The 15,615-nt window shown below is 44.6% G+C and overlaps 1 protein-coding gene across 1 annotated transcript in view; it reads left to right on the top strand.

The window, feature by feature from the left end:
- The window catches only part of LOC116502480, a 33,151-nt gene extending 20,565 nt beyond the window's left edge, over positions 1 to 12,586 (top strand). Inside the window, exons 8-11 of the mRNA XM_032208361.1 lie at positions 6,732 to 7,490; positions 9,717 to 9,807; positions 10,753 to 10,821; positions 11,440 to 12,586. Coding sequence (XP_032064252.1) covers positions 6,732 to 7,490; positions 9,717 to 9,807; positions 10,753 to 10,821; positions 11,440 to 12,488 — 1,968 coding nt within the window. The 3' untranslated portion in view covers positions 12,489 to 12,586. The remainder of the gene's footprint in view (positions 1 to 6,731; positions 7,491 to 9,716; positions 9,808 to 10,752; positions 10,822 to 11,439) is intronic.
- Positions 12,587 to 15,615: the final 3,029 nt, after the last annotated feature.

Raw genomic sequence — 15,615 nt, 5'->3', positions numbered from 1 at the left:
TCTCCTGCAAACTCCCCTCCCCTTTCGCTCCTCTTTATTCTCTATATGAGAGGCCATTCACCGTCCACCTCTGCCCTTTTTCCTTAACTGTTCCCTTCTGGCAGCTCCGCGCATGCGCACACTGGGAACAGGCTCCAGCTGTTCTTCTGCCCCACTGATGTCCGACTCCAAAGGCAGCTGTTAACTGTTGAAGAGCCCTGTCCCCATCTCTGCCTCTGACACAGAGCCCTCATCAGAGCCTTCCCCAGACTCCAGGACTGGCCCATGTTCCTCCCCAACCTCTTTGCTGTCTGAATCTGCCGCCAGCTCTGCTGGCGGCTGGCGGGCCATAACATTTCAGTTAAGAACATTTTGTATTGTATTATGTGGCTTCTCTCCAGAATGAGATTTGTGACGTGCATTTAAAATGGTCTTCAATCTGAAGCATTTTTTATTCTGATAACATTCATATAATATGTCCAGTGTAAATTCTTTCATGGTTTATGAAACGTCTTATGGTAACTTTCCTCAGAAAGAGAACATACATTTCCCCCCCCCCCCCAATATGAATTTTCAGATGAATCTTCAAGGTTCCTCCTTGATTGAAGCATTTCCCACAGCTCAGGCCAGATTTTACCTGATTTTTCTCCACTCGCAATTTCCCTGATGGATCTTCACATGTCCTTGAAGGTGCTTTTTCCAAAAGCAACTGGGCTTCTTTGAGATTTTTTCTTTCTTTATGGGAACCGAAGAAGCTTCTTGGATGAGAAGTGAAACATTTTCAAAGCAAAAAAAAAACCAAGAATGTCCAGTTGCCTTATGGAAAAAGCATTTTGGGACAACCATGACCTGAATGAGAATCTCCATAGACACTGACTCAAATGAGACCTTATTTCATGAATAAAGGCAATTATACATGTCCCAGGATAATGATGGAAGATCAAATTTGGGTCGGTCACTGGGACCAGAGATTTATTCTTCTGAGCTTTTGTACTCCTGCTGGAGCCCATCTTCAGGGAATTTCTGTGGTAAGGGGTGGGTTCTGGCAGCCACTTCCTGTTCATTCATGGGCATGCATGCACCGTACAATAAAACTTGTTCTATGCATGCATAGAAGCCAAAAACAAGATGGCGGTGGCGCCACAGGCATCACCAGGAGAACCAGTTCAAGAGCGTGACAGGCCTCAATCACTGCTGGTTCCAGAGACCTGGGCCGCCAAAAACTACTGGTTTGGCCGAACCAGGCTGAACCAGTAGGGTCCCACCACTGGTTGTGGTCTACTTTTGTCAAATGCCATCCAAGCATGGGTTGGCTCTGTTCTGTTTCAACTGGATTAATTGAGCAAGCAACAATTCATTAGCAACAGGGTTAATTCAGTAAACCATGGTTCGGCTCTCTCAAGTTTGTATTGTGTGAACAAAACCTTAAAAATCACAGCCTTCAGTGACCTCAAGGGTTTTTCTAATTCCTTAGGAGGCGAAGGCATGGTCCAGTCGATGCCTAGATAACAGGAAAAAACAACATGAAACATTTTTGGGTGCGCAATCTAATTCCTCAGCTAGTCTTCTGGGATATGGATTCGTCCTTTAGCTCTGTGGAAACAGATACCATACAATACTTCAGACCCAACATTTGGCAAACTCAGATCCTTACACAAGAGATTTGTCCCTGTTGACTCGCCAAGTTCTTGCAACACCTGTTTTGTGAATTGAGTAGCACAAAACGTTCTGGTCTCTCCCAGTTTTTGAACTGGGATTGGCTATTTTCATATTCAACCTTTCAGTCAGTGTTTTCAAATTATGGGAAATCATCATTATTCTGCTTGGCTGAGATGCTGCTGCCCAGCTCTTTCACAGGCTGTTCTTCCATTCTGAGCTTCATGATTTAGATCAGAACATTTTGTGTTACTCAATGCACAAAATGAGTGTTGCAACGCCTTGGCACCCAATTCACAACTTTGGAACTTAGCAATAGCAATAGTTAGGCTTATATACCGCTTCATAGGGCTTTCAGCCCTCTCTAAGCGGTTTACAGAGTCAGCATATTGCCCCCAACAACAATCTGGGTCCTCATTTTACCCACCTCGGAAGGATGAGTCAACCTTGAGCCTGGTGGGATTTGAACAGCCAAACTGCTGAACTGCAGTCAGCTGAAATAGCCTGCAGTGCTGCATTTAACCACTGCGCCATCTCGGCTCCTAAAGAAGTGTAAACTTAAAGAAGTGTGGACTTCAATTCCCCAGAATTCCCTAGCCAGCATGGGTGTTGAAGACTGGGAATCCTGGGAGTTGAAGTCCACACATCCTCAAGGTACCAGGGTTGTGGAACTCTTAATTTAGACAGGTTTTCCCAGTTGCAATGTATGGCTGTGAAATTTGGACCGTAAGAAAGGCTCAGCGCCAAAGAATTGAGGCCTTTGAACTGTGGTGCTGGAGAAGACTCCTGTGAGTCCCTTGGACTGCAAGGCGATCAAACCGGTCAGTCCTAGAGGAGATCAACCCTGACTGCTCTTTAGAAGGCCAGATCCTGAAGATGAAACTCAAGTACTTTGGCCACCAAATGAGAAGGAAGGATTCACTGGAGAAGACCCTAATGTTGGGAAAGATTGAGGGCAAAAGAAGAAGGGGACGACAGAGAATGAGGTGGCTGGATGGAGTCACTGAAGCAGTCGGCGTAAGTTTAAATGGGCTCTGGGGGATGGTAGAGGACAGGAAGGCCTGGGGGAACATTGTCCATGGGGTTGCGATGGGTTGGACACAACTTCACAACTAACAGCAACAACAGCAATTTAGACAGACTGGAACAATTCAGAGACCGGTAACACAGATTACTGAAGAGCCGAGGTGGCGCAGTGGTTAGGGTGCAGTACTCCAGGCCACTTCAACTGACTGTTATCTGCAGTTCAGCGGTTCTAATCTCACCGGCTCAAGGTTGACTCAGCCTTCCATCCTTCCGAGGTGGGTGAAATGAGGACCCAGACTGTGGGGGCGATATGCTGACTCTGTAAACCGCTTAGAGAGGGCTGAAAGTCCTATGAAGCGGTATATAAGTCTAACTGCTATTGCTATTGCTATTGCTAACTGGAAAATGAATTCCCATCAGGACTCAGAATGGTGACATGGCTTATATATTACAGGTTGGGTTTCCAGGTAAGTGTGAAAAAAATATTCGTAAGTCACTTTTTTCCTTGCCATTGTAACTTTGAACGGTGTTCAAAGTGTTGGAGCATTTACAACTTCTGGAAGAAAGTTGTTGCACTTGCTGGAACTTGCAGGAACTGGGCATGGCTAGTCTAGTGAAGAGAAGGACCAGGGGAGACATGATATATGTGTTCCAGTATTTGAAAGCTGTCACAGAGAGGAAGGGCTCAAGCTATTTTCCAAAGAACCCAAAGGCCAGACAAGGAATAATGGATGGAAACTGAACAAGGAGAGATTCAACCTGGAAAGAAGGAGAAATTTTCTGACAGTGGGAAAAACCAACCAATGAAACAGAAGTTGCCTTTGGAAGCTGTGGGAGCTTCATCACTGGAGGCTTTCAAGAAGAGACTGGACTGCCATCCGTCAGAAATGGTGTAAGACAGGAGTAGTCAACCTTTTTATACCTACCGCCCACTTTTGTATCTCTGTTAGTAGTAAAATTTTCTAACTGCCCACCGATTCCACAGTAATGGTGATTTATAAAGTAGGGAAGTAACTTTACTTTATATAATTTATAAAGCAGAGTTACAGCAAACCCCTCCCGCCCACCATGAAAGCTGGAACGCCCTCTAGTGGGTGGTAGGGACCAGGTTGACTACCACTGGTGTAGGATCTCCTGCTTGGGGAAGGGTTGGACTAGATGACCTAGAAGGTCCCTTCCAACTCTCTTATTCTATTATTCTGTTAAAAATGTATTACTGTAACTGTTATGGCCTTGATGTTTTAGTCTGGCTTACCTCCTTCAACTTGGCAGAACTTTGATAGTCTTGACTGACTGGTTAACTGTTCTCACTGTCAGGAAATTTCTCCTCAGTTCTAAGTTGCTTCTCTCCTTGATTAGTTTCCACCCATTGCTTCTTGTTCTACCCTCAGGTGCCTTGGAGAATAGTTTGACTCCCTCTTCTTTGTGGCAACCCCTGAGATATTGGAACACTGCTATCATGTCTCCCCTAGTCCTTCTTTTCATCAAACTAGACAAACCCTAGACTAGACATACATACGTTGGACTAGAAGACCTTCAAGGTCCCTTCCAACTCTGTTATTCTATTCTTTTACCCAGTTCCCGCAGCCGTTCTTCACATGAAAAGAGGACACGGAAGGTTTGCTCCTCCCATTGAACACGGATTAACTCCTGAGCGCAACGCGCGGCGCTAGCAGCCCGCGAAATCGCCCGATCCAGCGCGATCGCAGCCGACCGCTCCTCCTCGGCTCCCTCGCTTCGCAACGGGCTGGCGGCGCCCACGAAGGGACGAGCCAGACCCCGGCAGATCCGCCCTGGAACTCGAGGAAAACAACGGCGAAGCGAAGCGTCGCGATCCGCCCGAGAGGAGCCGAGCAGCGGATGCCTCCCTCAGCCCTTCCCCCCTGCAGGAGACCTCCGAGGCGGACGGCGATCGTCTTCCCCGCCCAGCCCTGGAAGCGCCGCCGGGCAGAGCCGGCTTCTCCGTCGCTCCGTCGTTGGCTGCGGGTGGAGAAGGAGGCGCTTTTGACCCCGTGCCCGCGGGCCACTGCTGGGCACCAGACAGGTGCGTTACAGTCCCCTGCCAGGTTCGTGTTGGAGACTTGGGGCGGGTTTGCCCATAAGCCACGGCCGAGGTCCGATCGCTCATCGATGATGAGTTGTAGGATGGTTGGAGCTTCTCTGCCCCCCCCCTCTCTCGTGTGTGTGTGTGTGTGTGTGTGTGTGTGTGTGTGTGTGTGTGTGTGTGTGTGTGTTAGTTATGCAATCCTGCCCAGGGTGTCCCTGGGGCTTTCTGGGCCGAGAGTGGAGGGTGGGTGGTTCTGTTGGAAAGCTAAGCAGGACTAAGATGGGTTTTAAACTTGGATGGGAGGCCTGAGTTATACAATACAATACAACCTCTGGCCACAAACGCTTCTGATCAAAAAATTCACAGTGTGTGTGTGTGTGCATGTGTATGTGTGTGTGTGGCTGATTTCCCCATTTTTTTGGGGGGGTAAGCACCGAATTCCCAAAATTAGGTTCAGATCACAACCAAATCATTTTGCGACCAAAGTTATGGAAACGAATTTTGGATGTGACCGGAGGTTCTACTGTATGCTGGGAAGTTGAGAGACCTCCTAGAAGAAAGAAAAGTGCAGGTAGTCCTCAATTTACAATAGTTCGTTTAGTGACTGGTTCCAAAGTTACAACAAATGTGACTTTAATGACCGTTTTTCACAGGTATGACCTTTGCAGCCTTCCCCGTGGTCATTTGATCAAAATTCAGATGCGTGGCAATTCGTATTTGTGAATCAGCTGAGTGCCAAGTTCCTTCGGGATCTTCAGTGATCGAGTAGGGATCAGAACCTAGATCTCTCTGCTTCCCGTCTAATACTGTCATCCCTAGACTACAGATGGTCCTCGATTTACAACAGTTGACTTAGTCACCGTCCGAAGTCACAACAGCATTGAAAAATGTGACTTTTGACCATTTTTCACACTTATGACCATTTCAGGCATCCCTGTGGTCACGTGATTTACATTCAGGCATTTGACAACTGACTCTTATTTATGATGGTTGCAGTGTCCCAGGGACATGTGATTCCCTTTTAAGACTTGGTGACAAGCCAAGTCGAGGGGGAAACTAAATTCACTTAACAACCATGTGACTAACAATGGCAGTGATACCCTTAACAACCACGGCAATAAAAGTCTCCAAAAAAATTTGGGGGGGAGGAAATCAACAACAACAAAACTCACTTTGCAAATTTCTCATTTAGCCACATAAATTTGGGGCTCAATTACAGTCGTAAAACAAGGATTATAGGATAATAATACAATACAACACAATGCAATACAATACAAGAAGAGAAGAGAAGAGAAAAATAGAATATAAGAATAGAATATGAGAATAGAATAGAATACAATACAATACAATACAAGAATAGAAGAGAAAAATAGAATATAGGAATAGACTATGAGAATAGAATAGAATAGGATACAATACAAGAATAGAATATAATAGAATAGAAAAATAGAATATAAGAATAGAATATAAGAATAGAATATAAGAATAGAATAGAATACAATAAAATACAAGAATAGAATAGAAAAATAGAATATAGGAACAGAATATGAGAATAGAATACAATACAATACAAGAATAGAATAGAAAAATAGAATATAAGAATAGAATATGAGAATAGAATAGAATACAATACAAGAAGAGAAGAGAACAGAAAAATAGAATATAAGAATAGAATATGAGAATAGAAGAGAATAGAATACAATACAACACAAGAATAGAAAAGAAAAAAAGAATATAAGAATAGAATATGAGAATAGAATAGAATACAATACAATAAAATCCAAGAATAGAATAGAAAAATAGAATATAAGAATAGAATATGAGAATAGAAGAGAATGCAATACAATACAATATGGGGATAGAACAGGGTAGAGCTGGAAGGGACCTTACCCCCCCCCCCAACCCCCTACTCAAGCAGAAGATCCTATACAATGACTGCCTGGGCTGAAAGACTAAAATCCCACAAAATTGCAAATGAACAGCTGTACATATTTTATTTATTTATTTGTTTATTTTTGGTTAGGTCTGCCCGGGAAGTCTTCCGTTGGGAATGAAAGCAATGAAGGAGGGCGTTTTTGTAGAGTCCAGATTGGAAGTGGACCTTCCAGAAGGATATGGAAAAGCCACCCCTCATCTTACGTTAGAAGGCAAGATCAAGCGGCTGGGATGGGTAGCATCACATGAGAACAATGGGGAATCTTGCAAAGTGAGACAACAGCGCTGGGAGGCCCAGTGGCAGGAGTTCCTCAGGACGGGAAGAGGAGGAAACTCCCTGCTGATGTCGGAGGCTTCCCCCTGGGATGACCCCAAGGCCTTTCTGGCCTCCTTCGAGCAGGTGGCCACAGCCTGTCGGTGGCCCAGAGGACAATGGACGGCCCGTCTCCGGCCAGCTCTGAGCGGAGGACTGGAAGAGGCCTTCCGGACCTTGGAAGACCGAGACCAAGGGGATTATGGGAAGGTCAAGGCGGCCATCTTGCGGAGGGAATCCCTAAGGTCGGAGATGCAACGCCAGCATTTTCGGCAGTTCTGCTGCCAGGAGGTGGGAGACCCCCGGAGGATCCACAGCCAACTCCAGGATCTTTGCCACCAGTGGCTGAAGCCGGAGAGACGCACCAAGGAGCAGATCCTGGAGCTGCTGATCCTGGAGCAGTTCCTGGTCAGCCTCCCACCGGACCTCCGGAGCTGGATCCAAGCCAGGAGGCCGGAGTCGTGTCTGCAGGCGGTGGCCCTGGTGGAGGACTTCCTTCGGAGCCAGGAACAGACCAGATCAGGGTCGTGGCAGGTGAAGTTTTAAGAAATAATTCGGAGGGTTTCTATTAAGAAATGTTATGGAGGTGGTTTGTGCGCAGTCATGCGCCATTTCAAATTGTCAGCTTACTGCATTTATACTATATACAGTAGTCCTCGACTTACAACAGTTTGGTTAGGGACCGTTCAAAGCTACAGTGGTGCTTTAAAAAAAGTGACTTATTTTTCATACTTATCAGCTTTGCAGTCATATAATTGTGGTCACATAATGGAGGTTTTTAAGAAGAGATTGCATCACCATTTGTCTGAAGTGGTATAGGGCAGTGATGGAGAACGTTTTTCTGCTCGGGTGTCGAAAGGGTGTGCGATAGCGTGTGTGTGCCCACACCCATAATGCAATGCCCTCTTCTTGTGCATGCTGCACAACCCCTCGCGTGCTCTCCCCCACCCATGTGTGTAGGCCTCACTGAAGGCTCTGGGCTTCCGGTAGGTCCGTTGGGCCGTTTTTTACCATCCACAGGCTTTGGAGGCTTTCCTGAAGCCTGGGGAGGGCGAAAACGGTTCCACCACAAATCCGCGAAGCCCTTATCCGCGGAGACATAAGCGCGAAGACTAATTCGCACCATTCTAAGCGCTAAGGAAAAACGCGACCCTACCACGATGACATAATCACTGAGGGCAAATCCGCGCATTCCCAAGCACTCAGTACCCTAAACCTAACCCTAAACCTAACCCTAAACCTAACCCTAACCCTAATCCTAAACCTAACCCTAAAACAAACCCTAAAACAAACCCTAAAACAAACCCCTAAACCTAATCCTGACTCTTACCTTAATTGAAATCGGCTTTCTGCCGCGGCGCCGTTTTAAAGCGCCCTTCTGTTGCCGCGCTGTTGTCGCGGCGGTGATGATGCGCGGTGATGATGTCGCGGCTTTAGCGACACGCTTATGTCTCCGCGAATAAGGGCTTTGCAGTTTTGTTGTGCCACGGGCGAAAACGCCCTCCCCCGCCCTCAAGGAGGCCGAATATCAGCTGAGCAGGGGGCTGGACTAGATAGAAGACCTCCAAGGTCCCTATCAACTGACTCACATTTATGACAGTGGCAGTATTCTGGAGTCACGTGGTCGCCTTTTGTGAGCAAAGTCCCTGACAGGATCTTTGGCCTGCCACACTCTCTATTATTTTACTATGCTGTTTCATTAGTGAGGTAATTGGGAGGGGAGATTGTAAGGAGTTAGATGCTATGTAGCCATAACAACATTCTTTCTAGAAAGCCAAGGTCAGCACCTCTGCGCCTGACCGGAACCAGCTGGGTGGAAGCTGCCAGTGTGGCAGTGGAAGATTGGATCATATGATGGACTTGTGGGTCTGGGGGCAAGATCATGAACTTTCAACTGGGTGGGAAAACCCGGGAAGCTTTCAGATTCGGATGTGCCAACATGTCTCTCTTAATAATTTGGAACTTAGAGCAATGCTTTTCCTTGGACTCTGATTTAATTTTAGATGTTATTTGGAACGCTGACAGTCACTGGGGAAACCTGATTCACTTAACAACTGTGTTACTAATTTAACAACTGCAATGATTGACTTAACAAATGTGGCAAGGAAGTTGTCCTCTGCCACATGAGACACTGAACAAAACCAAAGAATGATTATTTTGAATTTGTTTCGGACGCTTTCCTCTTTTCTGAAGACAAAGCCATATTTTCACATATATTTTTCCCCTTATTGGCTCATTTCTTTCTTCCTGGTTCTCAAGGCGAATGCTGTGCTCCTTTCCCTGTGGGAACAAAAATCAGATGTAGCTTCTCCTGGTGTGAGAATGGGCCATTTTACTTTTCCCTCAGGAAAAGTATTACGACGCATAGTTCAAGTTATTGATAGTTTCAATATTTTGAGTCACGTTTCCCAACCTTGGCAATTTTAAGATGTGTGGACTTCAGCTCCCAGAATTCATGGCTGGCTGGGGGACTCTGGGAGTTGAAGTCCACTCCTCTTACAGCCGCTGAGAAACACTGATTGATAGCTTACCTTAATCCAAGCAGACTTTTTCAAAAGGCCTTCAGAAAAACCACTGCTTGTACCTTCAGGATGAGATGGTTGGATCATGGAGGGGGGGGGGAGACACCCCACCACAGTTATGTAACTTAATTGTTATTGGGCTTGTGTAATAGAGAACGGCTGAGATTTTTTATTTATTTTTGTGTGTCTGTAAAATCAGTCCTTTCACTGTGAAGTGCAGCTTCCTCGTTTTTTTCAGGGTTCCTTAAAGGAAGAGCGGATGGATTTCTTACATGTGGAGGGAAAACCTCTGGAAGCTACGAAGAGAGAAAATGATGAGCTAGAGAAGGGTAAAATTCTCCTGAAAATTCTCCTTTCCTTTCCTTTCCTGTCTTTTCTCCTTTCCTTTCTTTTCCTTTGCTTTCCTTTGCTCTGCTTTCTGTCCTGTCCTTTTTCATTTCCTTTCCTTTTTCCTGTCCTGTCCTGTCCTTTCCCCTTTTTCTTTTTCTCTTTTTCCATTTGTGATATACTTAAGCTGGCGGAATCAAATGACCTGGGTCAGCTTTCTAGAAAAAAAAGCGTTTTCTGTAAATGCAATTTAGGCATTGGAATGGATGCCTCGATTCTGTACTTGTGGTTGCTACGTGTAAAGCAGAGTCTTTGTTAGAAACGTGACAACTTTAAAATACGTGGACTTCAACTCCCAGGATTCCCTAGCCAGCAAAAGTTTACACTTCTCAAAGCTGCCAAGTTATAAAGCAAAAGAGCTTGGTGCAGTTCCCGGGAATCTCGTTCTTATTGGAATCGATCTCCTCTCTTTCTCATGAAGCGCTGAAATTTGGCAAATTTCCTCTTATACGCAACTCTAAAAACAGGGCCCTTTCACCCTTTCTTCTGCCCCTGAAAATCAGAAGGGCCATTTTTAGTCCCCCGGAGCCTTCAGGGACCTTCAGGAGGCTTCCCTGAAGGCTCCAGAGGGCTTAAACTGGTCCTACGAGCAAACCAGAAGTCCGTTCCTGAACTTCCAGTTTGCCCGTAGGGCTGGTTCTTTGCTCTCCGGAAGCTTCAGGGAAGCTCCTGAAGCCTCCGGAGGGCCTCTGGGAGGGGGAGGGGAGGCTGTTTTCACCCTCCCCAGGCTCCTATAAAGCCTCTGGAGCCTGGGAAAGGGCCTCAAAAAAAGGCTAAAGTCAGCTGGCCAGCGTGCAATTCGTCATCCCGGGTCTAGACTCTAGAAGAACATCAAGGCCCCTTCCAAATCTGCTATTTTGTCATTCCTTTTCTTGTTTTCTTTGCAGACTGCGAAGCGGGGACTGAGCCAGCCCTCCCAACAGACCAGGAGCAGGGTGGAATCCTAGATATTTGGGGTAAAGAAGGATCTTCATATAAACATCAGCCCATATGATTGGCTTCCTGCAGAATAAGAAGGGGGGAAAAAAGCTGATTGTCAGAGTTCACACCCACCGTGCTCATCTCTGGCAAAGCAAGATGTTTGAGTTTGAATCCAGTTTTAATCCATTCCTAGCAACTGGAATTACAATAGCAATAGCCCTTAGACTTATATATCACTTCACAGTGCTTTACAGCCCAATCTAAGCAGTTTACAGAGTCAGCTTATTTCCCCTCCCACCCCGCCAACAATCTGGGCCCTCATTTTACTGATCTCAGAAGGGTGGAAGGCTTAGTAAACCTTGAGCCAGCCAGAATTGAACTGCTGGCAGTGGGCAGAGTCAACCTGCAATACCGCTATGAGGGGCTTTGAGGATATAACAACGGTCGGGTAGAGCATTCCAGGCATTGATTACTCCGGTGCTGAAGTTGTATTTTCTGCAACTGAGTTTGGAGCAGTTTACCTTAAGTTTGCCTGTGTGTTATTGAGGTTGAAGCTGAAATAGTCTTTAACAGGTAGGACGTTGTAACAGACAATTTTGTGTACTTTGCTTAGGTCGAATCGTAGGCTGACTGGTCTCTTACTTTCTCTGCAGATGATGTAAGAGAGCGTGAGGTTAATGAAGAGAACTCATATTATGGACAAAATGCATTGGAAGAAAAATACAAAATAACTCCTCAGACAAGCTACAAGAATAAGGAAGAGATTGCAGAAATGCAGGAGGAAGGAGCAGAGTCTGAAAACCAGCAGAGGACAGAAAAAGAGGAGAGACAGAAAGAATGTACAGACTCCCTTATCCAAAATACCAGTAAGTCCAATACGGAAGAAATGCCTGTGTACTCCAGATACGGTAGAAGTTATCGCTATAGAGTAGAACGTGATGTAATCCATTCCAGCCAAGATTATGACGAACGTCCCAATTCAGAAGAGAACGTCCAGTGTAATTCCTCAATTAGGCTACGGGAGAAAGCCAAAATAAGTGAGAAAATGCATGCATTCTTTGAACGCGGGAAAGAAAGTCACTATCAGAACGAAGAACCTCGTCAGTCTTCTGAACGTGAGAAAAAGGTTACTCACGCGGACTCGCCGAGCAGAATTCCAACCTGCCCGACAGAAAACAGACAGTACGAATGCTCGCAGTGCGGGAAACGCTTAAGTACAAGAAGGAATCTGAAATTACACCAGAGATGTCACACCGGAGAAAAGCCGTACAAATGTTTTCAGTGTGGGAAGTGCTTCAGCCAGGCTGGATGTCTGAAGACCCACCAAAGATTCCACACGGGGGAGAAACCTTACAAGTGTTCTCAGTGCGGGAAATATTTCAGGCAGGTGGGATATCTGAAGACCCACCAAAGATTCCACACAGGAGAGAAACCTTACAAATGTTCTCACTGTGATAAATACTTCAGTCAGTCGGGCTATCTGAAGACCCACCAAAGATTTCACACCGGAGAGAAACCCTACGAATGTTCGCAGTGTGGGAAGGGCTTCAGTACGGGAATTAACTTAAAGAGACACCAGATGATTCACACCGGAGAGAAACCCTACGAATGTTCACAGTGTGGGAAGTGTTTTAGGCAAGCAGGAAATCTAAAGAGCCATCAAAGAACTCATACCGGAGAGAGACCCTATCAATGTTCTTAGTATGAGAGGTAACTCAATTGACAACAATTGAGACCGCCTCCTGCCGATTACCTCCCATAGACCGATTAGATCTCACAGGTTAGATCTCCTCCGGATTCCATCTGCCAGCCAATGTCGGCTGGTGACTCCCCAGGGGAGAGCCTTCTCTGTTGCAGCTCCAGCCCTTTGGAATGACCTCCCCGTGGAGATCCGGACCCTTACTACCCTCCCCGCCTTCCGCAAAGCCACCAAGTCCTGGCTGCTCCAGCAGGCCGGGGGGGCTGTGAAATATCCAGCCCCACGGTAACTGTGAATGTTGTGTATTTTAATGTGTTGTTTGTTTATTTATCCCCTCCCTTGTTTATTGTAAGCCGCCCGGAGTCCTTCGGGAGTGGGCGGCATACAAGACCAATAAACTCAACTCAACTCAACAACACAGTCTATCACAGTCCCTTCAGCAGTTCCATGCCAATTTGCACTATTCAGGTGACCCCGAGGGCACAGATAAACCTCCAAGTGGCCTCAACAACTCTCAGAAATAGCGCTAATGACCAGATGACTGCAAGGAATACACCGTATTTTTCGGAGTATAAGACGCTCCAAAGTATAAGGCGCACCTAGCTTTTGGGGAGGAAAACAAGGGAAAAATATCTGCCTCTGCCTCCCAGCAATTTGCCTCTTTGCAACAAACAGCAAACAGTAAAGACAATATACAGTTTTTGTAGTGTTATATTTCAGACTATACTTGTACATATGCTGTTAAAATTGATGTAGCTTTCTGGAAGTATACATTATTCTCTGCTATTTAAAAGAATAGCATTTTTTAAAACAATAGCACTGGACCTCTTCAGATCAAGCATTTATTTTAAAAAGCTTCTTCATTTTGTTAAGTTGTTTAGAATAATAATAAAGCAGTCTTTAAAAAATTAATAATTTGAACATTCTATAGGCATTTATAGTTGTTGACTTACCTCCTTGCAGCAAACAGCCTGATTAGCACAAGAAAAAAAATATGCCTCTGCCTCTGAACAATTTGCCTGGTAGAGCAAACAGCTAGTTTCACTTTCAATTTCTCCCGATCATCAGCTGTTTCAGGCTGCAGGGATTGCTATAGCTTATTGAAGCCTCCGCAAGCTTCCATTTTCTGCAAAGAGGTAATTCCTGGGAGGCAGAGGCCAAAGGGTTGGGGCCGGTGGGTGGTTGGGCTACATTCAGTGTATAAGACGTACCCACATTTTCACCCTCTTTTAGGGCGGGAGGTGCGTCTTATACTCTGAAAAATACGGTAAATCATTCCATCTTCCACCATTCGGTGAGAACTGAAGACGCCTCTTGGATGAGAAGCTAAATGTCTTCAAGGAGAAACTTGCCTTTTGAAAAAGCACCTTTGGGACAACCATAACCTGGATCAGGGGTGGGTTCCTGCCAGTTCTAACCTCTTCTATAGAAGAGGTTCCACAAATCTACAGTGCCGTTTAGAACCGGTTCCAGCTACCTCCCCCCGCCCGTCCGTACATCATCAAGATGAAGAGCGAGAGGAGGAATTCTGGGAGTTGAAGTTCACAAGTCTTAAAGCTGTCAAGTTTGAACACACCTGGGGATTTTTTTTCTAAAAGGTTAGGGGTGCAAGGGCCTTGTAACTTGACAGCTTTAAGAGTTACGTGCTTCAAATGCCAGAGTTTCTGAGCCAACATTTTGGTTGCTAAGCAAGAGCGTTGTTAAGTGAGTTTCACCACATTTTGCAAGTTGGCCATGCCCACCCAATCACGACTACCAAGCCACTCCCACACGGTCACATGACTGGCAAGCAACTCCCACAAAGCAGGCCACACCTACAGAAGAGGTTCTAAATATTTTTGAAACCCACCACTGGCCTGAATGATTGGGAATCTCTGTAGACAATTGGCAAAGGATTGTGAGAATCTGGCCATCTTCAAGGGAAAACAAAGTCCAGTTGCCTTTTGAAAAAGCACCTTTGGGACAACCATGAAGTGGATGACTGATGTCTCCACAGACAAACTCAACCGATATGTATAATTAAGAAAATATGGGAAACTTCATTGTGAACATTTGGAAATGTCTGGAAATAACCAAACCTAGAGAACAATTATCAGAGATTCCATACACGATTTGACAAACTGTAGATGGTTTACTTACAGTAATTTGAAATGAAAAGAATTTCAGTATTGTATACATTTCTGCATCAAATCAGGCAGGGTATCTTCACAGCTTCAAAAAAAAAGTTTGAGAAGGCGATTCAGGATTTAAACTTCATCATTTGCTTAGGACATTTCCTGGCACAGAATTCCTTTTTAATTCAAGAGTTTAAATTTAATTGATTCAGAAAATTATTGCTTATTAAGATAAATTTTCTAGAATCTATTCTAGACAGTCTGGGAAAAGTTAAATCGGGGAAAAAATTCAATAGTTTTCTGTAATTAATCCAGCTGTTTGGTTCATATTTTATTTTTCCTAATTTAAACATTGGTGCAAAGTCTCTGTTGTTAATTATTTTATCACAAAAGTTTGGAAATTAAATGGTTTAGGTTTTGAAGGATGATAGATTGAATTGACAATATTTAGAAGGGTGGGAAATGCAACTGAATGAATTCATGAATTCATCACAGCTGAATGAATGCAACAGTAAAAAGTTTTTGAAGATCTGTATATCTGTTTGTTCAGAGTTTTTAGCTATATTAACAACATTTTCCCTAATAAGTAGAAAATCTTTGCATATGGAAATATCTCTGGCTAAAAATATCAAGTATGAGTGCTTAAAATGTTTGTATTTATATTTTATTTTATCCTTTAGATATTCACAAATATATGTTTGTATATCTTAAAAGGGTATCCATTTATCTGTTAACTATCAGCTTTTATTTTTGGTTTATTTCCTATCAATTAGTCAATTCAGTGCCTCTGTGCGTCCATGTTTTAATGTTTGTTAGTTGTTTCAATAAAAAAAAAACGAAGGCAGAAAGAATGATTCCAAAGAGGATAAGTTTCAAATGTGCAGAAATAAATCCCCACATCACCCCACTCCATCCTGAACTGATCCTAAGGACATTGATGAATCTCCCCAGGATAGGAAGTTTTTTGTTCATCAAAATGTGATATTGGAGAACCTGCCAATGAATACAGATAGTCC

The sequence above is a fragment of the Thamnophis elegans genome, chromosome 2, assembly GCF_009769535.1.
Source record: "Thamnophis elegans isolate rThaEle1 chromosome 2, rThaEle1.pri, whole genome shotgun sequence".
Taxonomy (NCBI): domain Eukaryota; kingdom Metazoa; phylum Chordata; class Lepidosauria; order Squamata; family Colubridae; genus Thamnophis; species Thamnophis elegans.
Note: the sequence above shows the minus strand (reverse complement) of the source record. Positions and strands in the feature narration are given on the sequence as shown.